General features: G+C 41.1%; 1 protein-coding gene across 5 annotated transcripts in view; it reads left to right on the plus strand.

The window, feature by feature from the left end:
* Window positions 1–13,189, plus strand: part of C11H8orf48 (chromosome 11 C8orf48 homolog) — a 97,738-nt gene extending 84,549 nt beyond the window's left edge. Inside the window, exons 8-9 of one of the 5 annotated variants that reach the window (XM_062584686.1) lie at window positions 12,136–12,195; window positions 13,016–13,189. In XM_062584686.1, coding sequence (XP_062440670.1) covers window positions 12,136–12,195; window positions 13,016–13,132 — 177 coding nt within the window. In that variant the 3' untranslated portion in view covers window positions 13,133–13,189. Of the gene's footprint in view, window positions 1–1,097; window positions 1,191–11,120; window positions 11,247–12,135; window positions 12,234–13,015 lie in introns of those variants that run through there. The other 4 variants (XM_062584691.1, XM_062584687.1, XM_062584689.1 and 1 more) reach the window with 4 other exon arrangements.
* Window positions 13,190–16,745: the final 3,556 nt, after the last annotated feature.

Consider the following 16,745-nt stretch of genomic DNA (forward strand, 5'->3'; position numbering starts at 1 on the left):
ATGTGCATTATTCAAGCCGTTACAGTACTCAGAGAGCATTAAAAAAAAAAAATCCTCGAGAATATCTCAGAGCATTGCTAAGGTTAATTGGCTGCTTGAAGCTGTCACTACAGACTTTCCAGAAAAGAATGATTTTTATGGGCTGAAATTGGCAGTTGCATGTCACCTGTCTGTGCGACTATCACAAGAGCACTGTTCTCTATCAAAGACGAATTTTCTGAGGTGACTGAAACGGCACAGAACTGGCTAATGCGCATGTTTATAGCATGGCTGTGTGGGACTGACCTGCTGTTTAAAGGTGTCTTGAACCAGGAGAGCAAGGTTGTAGGAGAGATTTTCCACCAGGCTAAACACTTTGGGAGCAGGCACATTCCAAATACTTTTCCATCACTGTAGATGGACAGAGTAGTCATAGATGGTCACCGATATGTCCAAATATTAAATGTATGTCTAGTTATTTCATAGTCGGATAGCGCTCAAGTCTGTAGTTCAGGAAAAAAAAATCCAAATCCAAAATAGGAGCAATGTGCAAATTAGATGCCAGCACTACAGATCCAGCTGATCCTTACCTCAGTTTTGCACCACGTGTTCTACTGTATCAGACATCTAGAGACATATTTATGTGATAATAATATGTTACAGCTGAGCCTCTTAATGGGAAGTTGAGGTGTCATGCTTAGCTATAAGTAGAAGGTATCAGGGCATCTAAAAATACCAGTCTGATTATTTCAATGATTCAGTAGTTTCTGAAATGACTTGCACACTCCAAGAACAGTCTCCAGAGCCCCTGCTCTAAAAGTCAATGTCCTTGTGATTAATGTTCTGTATGAACGGCTGGATATGTATCTGAGTTGCAAGTTTATCTAAGGGATTCATTAAAAAGCTAGCGTTTGCAAACCTCACCAGGTCAAGCAATTAAGTGTTCTCCGAAAGTCTAGTAGACGTATGCTTATATCCGTGCTTGCTGTGTGTGTACAAACAAAGACCAGCTAGGTGAGGCTATCTGCATTTCCATTTGAAAGCCAGAGACTGTCTTTGAGCTGCAGGTTTTCCTTTGTTCCCAGTTCTTCTGATCACCATATTAATCCTGTTTACAGCAATCTCAATACAAACTGATTTTGGAGAGGAGAGAGGAGTAGCCAGTTTCAGGACAACTGCACTTAAAGTCTATTCACACTATTGAGAAGTAGGTGAGTCCATAGAGCTTTCAGTAAAGCTTGTTTTTCCAGCAGCTCTGTATGCGACTGTTCTGTATACTCCATACATTTTCATGCTGTCTATGCAAACGGTGAGTTGAATGTTCAGACAGAGAAGGGGAATTTGTATTCAGAAGCTCTGGGACCCTTCACTTAATTTAAACTTACCCTATAATCCCTGCTGGATCACCAGCGGGGCTGAAGCCAGAGGCTTTCAGCATGGAGTGCTTAAACTAATACAAATGCAGCAGACTGGTGGTGTTGTCCTGGGGACTGATGTAGTCTCTGGAATATCTCAGACTGATAGTCCAGTGCCTCAGTGCCTTTTCATCAGCAATAAACTTGCAATAGGAGAAAGTCTGTCAAAATTATTTCTGTGTCTCTCAATGGCTCGTCCCGCTAAAAATATTACGAAGTGTAACAAAGTGAAGTTAGAAATCACTAGTCGCCTAAATTATGTAACAAATGTAGTTTTATTAAAATCCCATGCATATCCCAGGGCTGACTCTTGTCATGCTCAGCATGCAGCTAGAGCTAAGGAAATGGGATGAGGCTCACTGAAGGAAACAGAAAGGCAGCAACGGGAGAGAAGAGAAGAATGAATGAAATGCCAATCTTTCCTAAGGACTGGAATAGAGAGCAATAAGTTTAGGTGTGTCTGCTACCATTTAATCTGGAGATACAATTTCTTTTTGGTTTCTTGGTGTCCAGATGAGAATGAATAGTGTAAATGATTAACTCGAGTAATATAGACTGGATCACTAATCAGTTAACTAAACTGTTTTAATCTTGTTTCAAAGAGTAGATCACTTTGGGAAGGTTTTTAGCTATTTGGCCAGGCTTGGTGTAGTGCTGGTACACTTGCATATGATTTTTTTTCAAAACACCCTGTTTGTCTGTTTGGTGTAGTTTTTCTTGTTTAATATATAGGAGTAGAAAATAGAAACCACAGACAAAATTCTACTCTTGGGCACACTGCATAAATAAATCGATTGGGAAGTAGGGATGGTCTGTAGGGGATTTAGAGTGGACTCTGTGATTCTCTGTAGTTCTTTAAATTCAGCCAATCTATTAATGCTTGGTAACTATTTGATCCCATGAAATGGCAAGTTATGATGCACATAAACAATCTTTTTTTTCTGTACTGCTATTTATTGCTCCTTCCTCCTCCTTAACTGTCAGCCTCTGCAGAGTGCAGAAGTAGCTTGCCTAAGGCTACAGATATAATCGGTTACAGAGCTGTGATTAGGAGTCGTAGCCTGATGGTCATTCTTTGGTGTCTCTTATCTTGAATTATCTGACTGAGATACCATCTGAGCTGTTCTCCAGAAAATTCAGGTCAACATTTTCAACTCTAAGAAATTTAGGAAACTTGATATCTAATCTCTGTTCTTTTTGTATTTAAGTCCATCTTTTATCAAACAGACACCAAGAAGCTATCTCAAACCGTGACCATTCAAGACCAGAAACACACTAGAGTATCTGATTAAAAAAAGATCTAATTATCTTAAAGAAATGTCCTTTCAAATTCTACTTCATTGCATGTTTTAAAATATTTGTATGAAGTATACAATGAAGCCCCAGGCACATTCTGCTATGAGCCATGTAGCTATTCCTTTAACTTGGCATTTGTAGACACTTCACATCTTAGATATTCACGGAAAAGAGGTCTTTCTACTGCATTTCAAGAAAAGACTACGTTGGTTTTTGAGGGTAAAATGCTAACATGTCATTTACAGGAATCTTCCAGAAACTTTCAGCAAGGCAAAAAAGTACTGAATCTCTCTCCAACCTCTCTTCAAATTTTCTGTGATTTTTTTTTCCTTTTGCATTACCATGTGTATTATAGAGAAAGACTGAAAACTATTAGGTGTATTAATTCTTGCTACTCTACTTCCCAGCTTCAAGCAATGTTCTTTGTGTGCACATTTTATGAGTTTTTGTACCCTTTGGGCTGTTTTAAGGGGAAGCACTGTTCTCCCAAACTTGACTTCCCAAAACTCCCTTTTCTTTCCTTTTCAAGGTACCTGAAACTGAAAATGCTGCTGCACACACCATGGCCTCTCTGCCTCTTCGTGCAGTGCAGTTGAGCAGTAGTGAATTGTGGAGCAGAAAGAACAGATAACAGATGTAAAATATTTCTTGCACGCTTTCCTATTATTAACATGAACTACAAGAAAAGTTACCATGACAAGAAAGATTCAAGTTTAGGGGGTGAAAAGGAGAGGGAAAACACATTAAAAACAACCCAAGCTGATTTGACCTACTGCTTATTTGCTCAACATTCAACATAGGAAAATTGAAAGTACTAAAAGATTTTGTATCGTATTTACACAAAGGATTTTCCTTTTGTAGGGAGCTTGTTTTCATATATAAATGCTGATCTGTCCAGCATGCCAAGATAGAGGACTCTTGGACTGAGCAGAGATGCTTACAAGGGCGCCCAGACCAACACTGGTGCAGGCTTTCAGCCCCAGACGTGTGCCGCTAGTTGTGTCTAGCAGATGCGGAAATCTTGCTCTCTGTGTAGGTATTTTGACAGAGCTTTGTTGTGCAAAGCTGGAGAGAGACATCTGAAAACAAAGTGCACCCCGGGGAAGCTCGCGCTGGCTGCCGAGCCACTGGAGATGAGCTGGCAGGGTGCCAGCCCCGAGAAGAACGAGACAGAAAATGAGTTCTGACAGGTTAGCTGTGATACTGCAGAGCCAACTGCGCTAGGTATCAGCCTCGGTATTGGCATGCAGAGGGATTTCGGCTGCAAGGGCCTGTGTGGGCAGAAATACTCGTTCCACTGCAGGATGGGAGCAACAACCTCCTTGAGCACTGAGGTTTCCTTAGAGGTTGAATCCAGGAGGAGGTGACACAGGTGCTCTCTTGAAGCTGAGATTAACCATCAGAGCCTCCGTGGAGTCTGATAGCATAAACGGACACGGACCAGCTCACAGGCAGTGTGCCAGGACCCTAGCTTTCTCTATTGGCACTGCAAGTTGCAAGTCTAGCTCATTTGGAAAAATAGCCTCAATTTGCATCAGTTCTCAAATCCTGCCAAGTGGATACTCCTGGCTTTGGGTATGTGAGATGTTTGCTCCCCGAATAAACTGGATAGTGAAAAAGGGGCTGAAATGACACTGCTGATCTCTGAGAGGGCTCAAGATGAGAACATGCAAACACAGCAGTGGGTGTGGGTGCAAGCACACTGCTCAGTGAGTGTTTGGACAGAGGATTACAGTAGAGCTAATGTTATAAATATGGGCAAAGTGTGTTGGCAGAGCTGTGTTTTGAGAGGGGTTGTCCATAACTGGAATAATAAAAGCAAGATGGAAGGAAATGATTCTGCTTGACTGTCAGCAAAATACCTGTCAGCTTTTTCATGTACACTAGATTATTTACTTAAACAATAAGTCTGCTGGTAAACTTATAACAAACCTGCTCCAGTGGAAAATTGAGCCCTAATTACTGTGCTAGTGTTTTTTCTCACTTAGAACTTAAGAAAATGAAGGAGGAGAAACAGATTTTTTCCCAAGTCCCTTCCAAAATTGAGAAGAATTTGAATATGTGCCCAATTTCAGCTTGGTTCCAAGCAAAGAAGTGGTTAGATAGCTAAGTGTGGTGGTTGTATGTGGTCCTCTCCAAAACAAGGGCTCACGTGCAGGTGGAAATGCTGCAGGGCCTGATTTATGGGTCCAATATGAGCATAGCCTCAGTGACTGACTTTTAGCAAAGAATATGTGGAGGGAAAGCAGCAATAAGAAAATGTTTCAGTCCTTTTCCTGAGGAGTTCTGCCGACAGCCAGGCTAGGGAAAGAAACAAAAGACTGGATTTGGTAATGCAAAGGAGGAGTGCTTGCTGACTGAAATATGTGCAAACACGTTACTCTCAAAGGAGACGTAAGGGACAACGGGTGATTTCCCTGTGCTAGCTTGCAGGAGAGAGAAAAGAAGTGAGAAAGGCAACCTGCTGCTACACTGCACCAATGCAGCTTATAGTCCAAGTCTTGATATATTAAGATTTAGGTAAAGGATTAGGAACCTTACTTAACTGCTTCTACCATGTTCAACCTTTTGCCCATTGCCTTGAACTTGAGCTTCACAAAGTTTATTTGACTCATCCCAAGAGAAATCCAAGCTCTGGTGGAGTTTGATGACATCGCCTGTAGGTGCGTCTTGTGCCTCCCTTTGCTTTGAGAAGTGCTGTGAAGACAGATTTGGTTCATGTTCACCATTCCTGGAGTTGTCGGGTTATTCATGCTGGCTTCAAGCCTCGAAATACTTCATAAGTTCTTATGCATCTTTCTCTCAACACTCACTTTTTCTACATGGATTAATCAACTTTTTTTAAGTTGATGGGTAATTTGACTGAGACCAGTCAATATTTGCATGGAAACCAAGAGTTATTCACATATCAGAATTCCTAACTGAGAAAAGTGCCCTTTGCTTCTTCCTCATTCTAGAAAACACGTGACATCTCTATGACTGTCCCTGTGAAAACAGATTCGTGCAGGCTCGTACATTCCTTGCCATCAGATTCAAACGCTCAGGGGAAATGGATACACAGAATTATGTTTTCGTTATAAATTTTGGGTATATATGCAGAAAAAGCAACCCTGCAGATAAATCTTGAAATTAGTCTTTCAGCATGTAAATGTTATTCATGACGCAAGTAAAGCAGGTGATGTAATGAGGCAGTTAGCTAAGAGGATATCTGAGGTGCCAACAGTCTTTCCAGACCAGAAAACAGCAGCAACAAAACATGAATATGGGCTTTTTCTTTAAAAGAAGATTCTTTGAAAATTGTTATTGTTTTCTTTGAAAACTGTCATCTGTCCAGGACTTTCTTGGCAGTCCTAAGAACACGTTGCAGCCTATTCTGAAGTCCCATTAGGTTTTCAGGTAAAGGAAACTTTATTTTCTGTGTGAGTCCAAAGAGATTTTCCTGGCTTTTTAAAGCTGTTTTCCTCTGAGAAAATATATTCAATTATCATCCTCCCTCAGAAGATGTCATTGTATTTTATATTAAAAAAACCAAGCCTTGCAGTGCCCTGTGTAAAGGAGATGATCCTTATCTTACAGATTGAGAATGGGAAGGAGAAGTAATAAAAGTCAAAGTGATTTACCAGAACTAATGAAGAGAATCAGTGATAGAGTTGAGATTAGCACCTTAATCTACTTCCTTGTCTATACCCAACTGTAAATCTAGGTCAGCTCTTGCTGCACTGAAACTGGATCACTGAAAGCAGTGGCAATGAACTTCAGATAGAAAAAGAAATTTCCCCAAATATGCCTGAAATAGTAATATAGAAGCTTGTATATATAGGACCTTGTATAGAAGCTCCTTTTGCTATATGTCCAAGACAGGCCGTCACTAGTTAACACACTATATTAGGATTTCTCCATGACATTTTTCTTAATATAATTTTCATCACACAACTTGGATTATATTGAATTAAGAAGGCACATTACAAAGACTCAGAATAAGGGAAAAAAAATCAGGTCATTTCTACTGGCTTTTGGCTGATGCTAACCATCTTTGTGATCATCTAAATTTGAAGGCCTTACAAAGATTGCTGCATTAAAGGTAAAGGGGAAGAAGGCCCTCTATTCCCTGATCTTGGTCACGTAGTTCAAAATGCAGTTGCAGCAAGACATCTAGCTAGAGACCAGAAACAGAGTTTATGCCTACAGACTGGGAGAGTCTGATCTGGAGAGCAGTGATCAAAGATGGATTTAAAGACCATCACAGAAAGCAACTTTAATACATTCTCTTGGCACACAGTCGCGAGAAAAGCCTTCAGCATGATATATCTAAGGGCACAGAAAAGTTCATGAGCACAGGGAGGAAGGCAATGGTGCTGTGGGATTCAGGCTCTGCTGCTCTGGAGAGGGCAGAATTTTCGGCTGCTCCCTAAAGCCCCCTTGCCAGGCAGAGCAGGCAGGCTGGATAGGCGTCAAGTGTACAGGAAAGAAGGCAAAATGGGAAAAATCAGAGGAACTCCCTCTAGTTTTGACACCTTGTAGAGAAGCAGCAGGTCTACTCTGTGTATTTCATCACAGTAGATTTTCTTTAAAACTTACCTTAATTTTCCATCTGTCTTATCCATGAACTTCGTACAGATTATCATCAGTAGTTATAGATTCAGATGCCATGAAAATAATAGGCTAATAGTGTCGCAGCAAGAACTGTTTTGTTGATGGGCATTATGATACCAGTGACTACTTGTGCATCTAGGGTTTGGCATTGCCAACAGAAGAACAAAAAGCTGAGTCCGACATCAGTGTTCAGATAGAAATCCTAAACATGACACTGAAGAGAGGACAGAAGGACTGTGGCAGTATATAGAGGAAAAAAAAATGTATATAAATTGCAGAACAGCAGTTGGAGACACTGAGAGGAAGCAGTAGATTTGTAGAGGCAAGAGAAGAGGGGTGAAGATAGGAGGCAGAAAAGCAGAAGCAGAAGGAAAGTGTCTGCGAAGGAAAAAGCAGAGGGAGTTTTGGGTATAATAAAAGCCAGGAAAGCCCGGGAGAGCTCTGTCAGTATGGGGAGAAGAAGGAGTTAACAGTACTCGCTGCAGCGGTCCCTCTGCTATTAGCCTCTCCTGTGCCCCAGCCCCGCTGCCAGCCTTCAAAATACACAGAGAAAATTCCAGTTCAGCCTCCTGCGATTTAGTTTTTTCCCTGTGGTTTTGCTTCTGGTTCTGAATTCTCCAGGGGGATCAGAGGGGAGCAAAGGGCTTAAAAGACTTCCTTATGTATAAAATTTTTTTTTCTCTGTAGTGAAATACATGGTCTCTTCCAGCATTAGCCTGAAGCCTCATTTACTAGAAAAAAACTTTGTATTTAATCCACAGACGTATTAGGGAAAGAGCACAGCAGGAAAGTAGTTAGACTGTTGAGTAGAAAACAGTCTTGCTAATAAACCTCTTGTTCTCATTAACAGTCCCAAGATGCTAAACACTTTTTGTTTTAATAAAAAGAAATTGGGGTTTTCGGATGATACTCGTTTGGTTTTCTTAAATTAATGCCTTGCACTGTGGTTCAATGGCAAGAAACTGGGCATTTCAGACAGAATTGCACAGTTCATGTATATAAATCATCCTTCTGCCTGACATATACGATCAGAAAGAAAACGAAAACTTGTTTTTTTTTGTTCTTAGTCTATCTTTGTTGTCTGATATGTCTCAGTATGGCATAAATAAAAGGAGGACAAGGCCCTGGAGGCTGTATTTCACTCATTTCATCTCATCAGTCCCTGTTTTAGTGTATGTCTGTCTAGAGCCAAATTTCAGTTTGCTCTTTATGCCTGTTTGTTTTTTTTGTTTGGTTTTTTTTTTTTTTTTTTTTTTTTTTTGCTGTTTTTGGTTCTTTTTGGATTTTTTTTTTTTTTTGAGATTTATTTCTATGAACTTATCTCAGTGACTACTTGTGCTTTGCTTAGAAGCTGAGAAACATCAACCTGGTGGTATCTCGTTCTGAGCTGTCAAGAAAGGGCTGATGCGTAGAGGGTGATAATAACCTCCAGGAGAGAGGTGAACTTGGGGGGCAGTGCACATTATCAGCATTAGTAAAGCCCTGGCAAGCTTATTTCTGAAGATCTGAAATTTCTCTGGATATTTCTGCCCTCCCCAAGACATGGAAAAGTAAGTGTACAAGTCAGGATTGAAACTTGGGATATCCTGATCCCCAGATCTCAGTTTACACCTTTTCTTTTCATTCTTCTTTCTCAATCCATGTTGGATGTATCTACAAAACAAGGAAGATTCTTCAGGCATTTTGCAGGTAAAGGTTTGGATGAGGTTACTGAATTTGTAAGTAAGCCTTAATTGCCTTGAGCAGCCCCACCTGGGACCTGCTCCCTCAACCATCCCCGTGGCCCAGGAGCCAATATCAGCTCAGCCTGGGGCACCAGCTCCCTTTCTAATCCATGGTAGAGCAGTGCCTGCCCCAGCCCTGCTCCCAAATAATGGTTTGTATCTCCTGGGCTGACCTTGGTCCTGGCTTGTTACCCTGTTCTTTCCCTGGTGATGGCTGGGCTGTGGATTGGACCCACAGCGGTCGCAACACTGCTGGCCTGGCTCAGGACCCATGGGCTCATCCAGGGCTCCTGGCTGCCCTGTGCCTGGAAAACAGCCTCTGTTCCTCAGCAAATTTACCTGCTTTCCCTGTTTTTAGCACCAGGTAGATTCATTCTGTGGCCTCTTCTCCTCACCTGGCTGGTTTCTCTACCTGCTTAACAAATTGCTAAGTGTATGTAAATCCCTGGACTAAGCTAAACAAGTAGACTGGCATGTATATAGAAGGAATATGTAGGAACTGCCTGTGTACCCTTGCACAGTATCATATGAAAATTTATTGGTTTCTTTTAACATTAATCAGTATGTGTTTGTGAGTGTTATTAGTAATAATTCTCATTTTAAGAGTAATCATTGTCTGTTGTGGTTCTCACGTGAACCAGTATAGCCAGTAGCAAATTTTATTAATTTTGTGCCATAAACTGAATACTTTCTAAATGTATTATCAAAGCATGCCCTGTCTTCTTGTGATATTAGCCCTTACATAAGGTAATTTAGAATGAAGTTGAGACTAAGGACAAAGACCTTGCATGCTTTTATAGCACTTCTAAGGGTAAATCTTGGTTTTACTGGAATGGATGGGAATAATTTCCTTTGAGTACCCAGTTCTAGAATGATTTTCATATTTTCCTGTTGCATCCATAGGATTAAAAGAGCAATAACATTGGCAAAAATTTAGCACTTTTCTGGCAGGAAAATGAATTAGCTGGCCACTTTTGCACATTCATACAGACAGTGGGTGCTACTCGCAGGTAGCACCAGAAGCTACTTATTGAGACTGTGGAAAGCCATGGTTCTGGTTCCTTTAGGCAGCTTTGGCCATAGGAAGATGGGAATTGCTTCAGCGGAGCTGATCTTAGTTTCATCTAGTCTTAGATGAAATCTATACTTTTTAGCTAGAACTCTAAACTTATTAGCTAGTCTTAATTTCATCCTAAAATGATTAAGAGGAGTTATAATTTTCTTGAGACCCTGATGAGGTAGATCACCCTGTCTTTTACACACTATTTTTTGACATGATCAAATGCTTTCTGAGGTGGCTAATTATTCCTTAGGGAAAAATGTATGAAATTCCTGTACCATCTGATACAAATAAAGGGTCTGTAAGTTCTTCCTGACTCATTTGCAATCAGTTTATCTGTTTCTGAGCTGAGACCTGATTCATCTTCTCAGGATTATGGCTTCTTTAAGGCCCTCTTCTTCTTGTCATCTTTCCACTAAAATGAGTTGCTGTTCAGGAGAACAGCAATGAAGCCACTTCATTTATAAGCCTTTTCAGAAGCCTTTTTTCAGAGCCTTCTGTCAGGTTGTTTGCTCTACAGTTATTTTCATTGCCAATTTGATTGGCTCAGCCCTTCATACTTTTCTTGCTTTCCCTGAAGATGTAGCTCTGAAGCGTGCATCTCCACAATGTGAGCTGTGAAGCAGATAAATCAGTCTGCTTCTTCGCAGCATCTCTGTTTTGCTTAGTTGCTCTCTTTCTTTTTTGGCTGTCTGTGGAGCTGGTTGCTCCTCGAGCTCTGAAAACTTTACACAAGGACTTTCGGCACCCAGCTAGCTAGATTAGGTTTTCTTGATTGGATCATCTATCTTGTAAAAGACATAATCATCTCTTTTTTACCGCTCCAAGCAGGCTACTCATAAGCTGGTCTTCGTGGAAACGGGTATGGTAGTCTTAACTTCAACCCTCAGGAGAATTTTCTTCTGAAAAGCGTAACCAGCCCAAACTTTCTTCTGAAGACGTGACTGTTTGAGACTGTGCAACTTCTGAGGGCAAGTTAGCACTCTTTAGTACGATTAAAATTGACTTAACTGGTCTGCTGCTCAATAATAAACCATTCTATTTGTTGGACAGCTTCTGTCTTGCAGGGCTTTGGCATAAAGACTTTGGCACAAGAAAGGTGCACACAGCTACACTTACATAGTTTAGGAAGGAGATTTCTCTGAGGAGACATAACCAGATGCTCTGACTGTTTTCAAGGTAACCTAGTATACATCCCTTCCTGTGTTAACTCCATTCCTGTGGGATAACATAAATCCATTTCATATGGTGATAGGACAGAGAGTGATGACTTGGAGCTGAGGGAGCAAACATTCAAGCTAAAATCAGTAAAATTACTCGAGAGTTCTAAAAGTGAGCACCAAAAAAAGTGTAAAATGATAGAGGGCTGAAGTACCATTTCTTAATGGGTTGCCATAACCCACAAAATGTTATTTAGAACAAATTTAGCGTATCAGATAGAGCATTAAGGTTTTAGAGAGCCAATTTTGTGTAGTTGTTGAGGTGAAAAAGTATTACCTTCACTCGCAGCGTTGGTGGGGTTGCACTGAACTGACAAACAGAAGATTGGGATTTGTTTAAACAACTGTTTTATCACTGCAGCAAGTGTTGCTAGGATTAGCATTATTTTGATTGCTATTAGATGGCCAGGGAATGTGTTGGATTGGAGCCAAATTCCCAAGAGTGTAAACAGAGGGAACACAGGTTTGATTTTTATTTCTGGAAACAAATAAAGCCAGCTACAGACCAGAGTTTATTTTCTGAATAAATAAACTTCAGAATGAGTTTAGTTAATTACTATCCAACAAAGCAGCTATCAGATTAATGTTATTTATGGGTCAGCAACAAGGACCGTGTAAAGAATTTTTAAAAAAATGCTAATGTTGTGAGGCCAAGAACTCAGAAATTAGGAAACATACCTCAGAAGTGTTAGTTTCTTGCATATATACAGTAGCGTAGTAGACTGCCAGCTCAAGCCAACAGATCTCCATCTGTTGGTCGATCACAACTGAGAGTAACTAGTTGTGGATAAAACACCTTACCTACAAGTGCAGATGACCAAAACTGAACTTCTTTTCCTTTTCTGCAGGCTTTTCACTTCTGCATTCCTGTTGAGATGGAGCAGAAATGTCTACAAAGCATTTTAAAGGTCATATTTGTGCATCCTATTTGTACCCATCTCTGTCTCTTGGCTTGAAAGGGGAAATGATAGTGGTTTATTTTGCTTGCTGTCTTTAGTCACTTTGATTTCTGGGTTCTGTTCTGCTAATTTAACCTTCTGGGGTGCCCTTAATTAGCAGAGTATTCCTGTTTTTGAAAAGATAGGGAAACGGTTATCTGTGGCTTATTCTAAAAAGTGTCTTTTGTATTAAGCTTATTTTCTGAAAGCTTAAATATTTCAGTGACATTATTTTAAAATACATACCATTATATGTATTGCTGACAGCATGAATTAATACAAAAGATTTCGGGCTATTTTGTCTTTATAGCAAAAGAATAAATAAAGGATACTCAAGTAATTGAGAGGATTTTTTTGTATGGATATAAAGTCTTTTGGAAATTTAAAGCATTTCCAGCTTACTTGGTTCTCTTGCTGAGCAGAACTAAAAGCAATTTGTTCTCTAATACCTTATTTAGGGGTCTATTTACCAATGAGAATTCTGTTGTTGCCTAGATATATAGCTAAAACAAGACTCAGTCTATCATGATTTCCTATCCTGAAGCAACTTTGCACCAAGAAAATCTTATATATTCCAATACACCAGCGTAAAAATGACCCAATAAATCAAATCAAAGGAAAGGACTTCAGTTTATTCTTCATTTAGATGGAAGGTTAAAACTGTCCAGGTAAATCTAGCTCTGCTGTCCTGAAGCTAAAGTAATGTGCCATGAAATAAACTTAAATGATCAGTTTTGTCCTGAAGGTTGTACTTAACATACCGCTCACGTGTAATTGCTCTCTTCTGCAGGGTATGGTCAACTCCATAGTTAAAGGCCATCCTGAAAGGATGAAGCTTCAAGTCCGCTGTTTCGGTAGGCAGCACAGGTGGAAAGGGAATGGAAAGATGAAAATGCTCCGTTCGTAACGTGGAAAACCTGAACGCGGTCATACTGGCCTAGTGCCTGAGAAGGCAAGAGGTGAAACGGGCTATAAATGCAAAGGAAAACTAAACACGTATTGAGCGTGATCAAAAGAAATGAAGTGATTTAGCAAATTGCCGGCTGAGCTGCAGTCACAGACCATGGCCATATTCTCAGTCTACCCCAGAGACAAGATAAAATCCGTTTCATACATGCAATAGGCTAGGGGTGAATATACAGTTCATTACAGAAGTTAGCAGACAGGTGCCGATTTGGAGAAATAGTTTCATTTTCAGCTGTGTCTCTGTACCTTAAGTTGATGAACAACTGTAAAATATAAAGTAACCACTATTAGTAACAGGAAGAAGAATCAGGTTATTGATTTCTTCTTTTTTCCCCCCAGTACCCTAAACTCTTAGTTCCGTGAGATCCTATGGAAAGATAAAATATGTCTTTATCAACAGTGTGTGTGTGTGGGGGGGGGGGGGTGGCTGAGTTTTACGTCTGTCTGGTTAAGCCGATATGGACTCAGGTTTTACTGTCTGCCATCAAAGGCACTGAAGAAGCTGCAAGATGCCTCAGCGTATCCTGCATTCGTAGCTTTACTAAAGCCAGCGGCGCGACGCGGCGCTCCTTCCTGTCCGAGGCTCCCCAGAGCCTGGCTGTTCCTTTCGGAGACCTTCACCGGGCTTCGCCTGCCAGGTAGAGCCAGCAGCGGGGAGCGTGGCGTCTTGTGACTGCGCTTACGTTTAACATCTGACTGAGCCCTACGCTTTCCCACTGGAACAAGTGAGGTCCTAGTGCACACTTAGATTTTTTTTTAAAAAAAAAAAACTTTGCACAGTTATTAATTCAATGGCTACACTATAGAAGATGGCAGCTATTGTATTTAATTTGAATACAGTGCTGATTTCTCTCAAGGAGTCTTTGTCCTCTTACTAAGAGGGAATGGGAAAAATACTGTACTGGAGCCATCCCACGATAATTTCACTATTTCCTACACATTTATTTCTTTTTTTCCTGAAAAGGGCTGCATATCTTAATTATCTTTTGGCAAACCATCGTTATTTTTCCAGTTTATCATTTTTTATGTTTGAAATTAGAACTATTTGCTCCCTATCCTTTCAGCTGCTTCTATCTTGATATGTTTTAGGGTTGCTTGCAAAAACTAAAAAAAGACACTGACCTTTCCTTTAAGGAAGGAAGGAAAAAAAAAAAAAAAAGAGAGTGGGGAGATACATCCCAGACATTTTTTCTTCCTCTCAGGCAGTTGCACACATTTTACTATTAGTATCTGGTCATTGTGAACAAGCACAACGGGGAAGCTCATTCATTTTCATTTCAATGAAAATAAGAAGAGTGACAAAATAAATATACTCCAAAGCAGTTTTTTTCCCCCTAATTAGGTTACTTTTATCCAGCCTGCTCGGGACGCTTACCTGGGAATCATTCTCTTTTTATGGTTCAAGCAGTCCTCTGGACAACTAATTTAAAGTTCTTGAACATTCCCTGGTTCGTCATTCATGTCTCCTTTGGTGACACTTTTCATCCCCATATGAAACAAGTCGAGGTTTTACTTTCCTAGAGAACAAAGCTAACAGACTAGATCAATTTACTGCAGTTTGCATGTGTTAAACAGGTAAATGTGCATTCTAAGACTGCAGGAGAACTGCTAGGTTGGAGAGAAGGTACAGCTAGGCGGCTGCAGGGACACGGTGCTGCGCGGTCGCTGCTACGTGAGTAAAAGCGCTGGGATTTGGGAAGTCTGTTCTCAGTGGGGCAAATCTCAATTCTGGTCCCCCTGGTGCAGTGCCATGGAAACAGCAAAGCTGCAATAATCCCTTTTGTCCAGGCCTTTGAGCCCTGGCAGTAATTGGAAACCTTCATAGTTCACCCCTGTTGACTAAGACTTAGAAGAGCGTAGAAGAGCGGTATATCCATTAGTGGGCAATATTAGGGAGGTGGAGAGAGCAGGAAGGTACGGCACAAGTTAAAGGGGCTCCGTATTTGTTAGGTGGTGCAGATTTAGAGCTGTAGTGAGAGGAGGAAAGGTCTTCAGCATTGGTTCTGCTGCTGTCCTGCTTGACGACTACTGAAGTTGCAAAGCTGGCTCCTTTTCAGTTCTCTGTCCCGCCTCCGTTTTGCCTGTGCATAGCTGCACAATCCTTCCTCCCTAAGGCGGCTCGTATTAAGAGAGACTTAACTGTATAAAGTCTCTGAAAACAACTGGCAACCGTGATTCTGGGAGCGCCGTGTCCGAATCTCAGCTGGACGGGCCACCACGTTGTTCTGCTGTTAAGATAAGAGGGCCAAGTATTTGTGCACACTCCAATGAGGTGCGATACACATCCGTTGCGTGACTTCATTTTTCCTCCATCTGGAAAATGAGGCTAACGATGTTTGTTTCTCAAGTGATAGGGAAGAGCCGACTGAATGCACACGCAGCACCTTGACGTCTTCTGCACTGACGCTTGTCTCCGCGGCACTGAGAAAGAGGTAGGAATCAGTGGACTGAGGTTCCCCAAAGGACAAGCTGGGATCATCCCTGGTGCTGGTAGTTTTCTCCTGCTGTCCTCCCATCGCTTGCTCCTCATCTCTCCCACAAACCTAGGCCAGACTGCCCTTTTCTTCACTGTAAATGCTGTTTCTTAGCAACTGTTTGGCACCAAACGTTTACCTGAACCTGCTCAACGTCTTGCTGAGCAGGGGTGCCCCAGCAAGGCAGCTTCCCCTGAGCTCCCCGGCCTCGCTCTGCTGCTCCTTGTGCCCCTTCTCTCCCAGGAAACAGCCTGTGTCCTAGAGGAGAGAAACCTTCCCCTCACCTTTTCCTTTCCCAACACATCTTCTTCCTAGGAAGTGTTAAAGAGGGACAGATGCTTTCATTCTGCTGCGGCTAGTTGTTCAATAGTGCACCTTAATTCATCATTAGCCAATTTTCAGGCTCTCAGGGGTGTTAGAAGTAAAACTCTGGAGTACTGGCCATCAGGCCACTGGGATCTGACTAGAGAGGAAGAAATAAACTGATGTGCGGTTTCTATAAATGAGGTGGCTGGTTTGTTCTGCTATTTTCTTGAGGCACTCTGCTAGGCAAGGTCTGGACAAGTCCCATCGCGTTCAGAGTTAACAATAAGAGAATGATAAAAATGGTAATTTTTTAGCAAACGCATTCTGCTCTCTGTTTCGCTAGAGAAAAATATGTAGGAATCTGAGTGCAGTCAGCAGACTGATCCTAGATTTACATCCATGTAACAGAATTTCATCCAAAGAGACCGAAAAGAACTGATGTATCGCTTTTGTTCATTTGAATAGAGCTGTCCTGCTCTGTTCAGGAGAATATTTTAACCAGACCCCATATAATATTGCCTGTTCTGTATGACTAATTTCTACAGCAATACTAATTCAATTCTGTAGCAATTTATTGACTTAGAGGGAATTAAATTGCTTGGCAGAATAATGGAAAGAAAAAAGACTCTAGCAGGAGGGTTAAGTATGGCAGATTTCATTGACCACAAGAGTACTAACTATAATATGGTGAAACAAAATTCCTACAAAAACAATAAATAAGGAGCTTAATATATCACGAGCAGGTATGAGATGCTTAATCTTTGGAAAGGCACT

Source organism: Rhea pennata, chromosome 11 (genome assembly GCF_028389875.1).
Source record: "Rhea pennata isolate bPtePen1 chromosome 11, bPtePen1.pri, whole genome shotgun sequence".
Classification (NCBI taxonomy): Eukaryota; Metazoa; Chordata; class Aves; order Rheiformes; family Rheidae; genus Rhea; species Rhea pennata.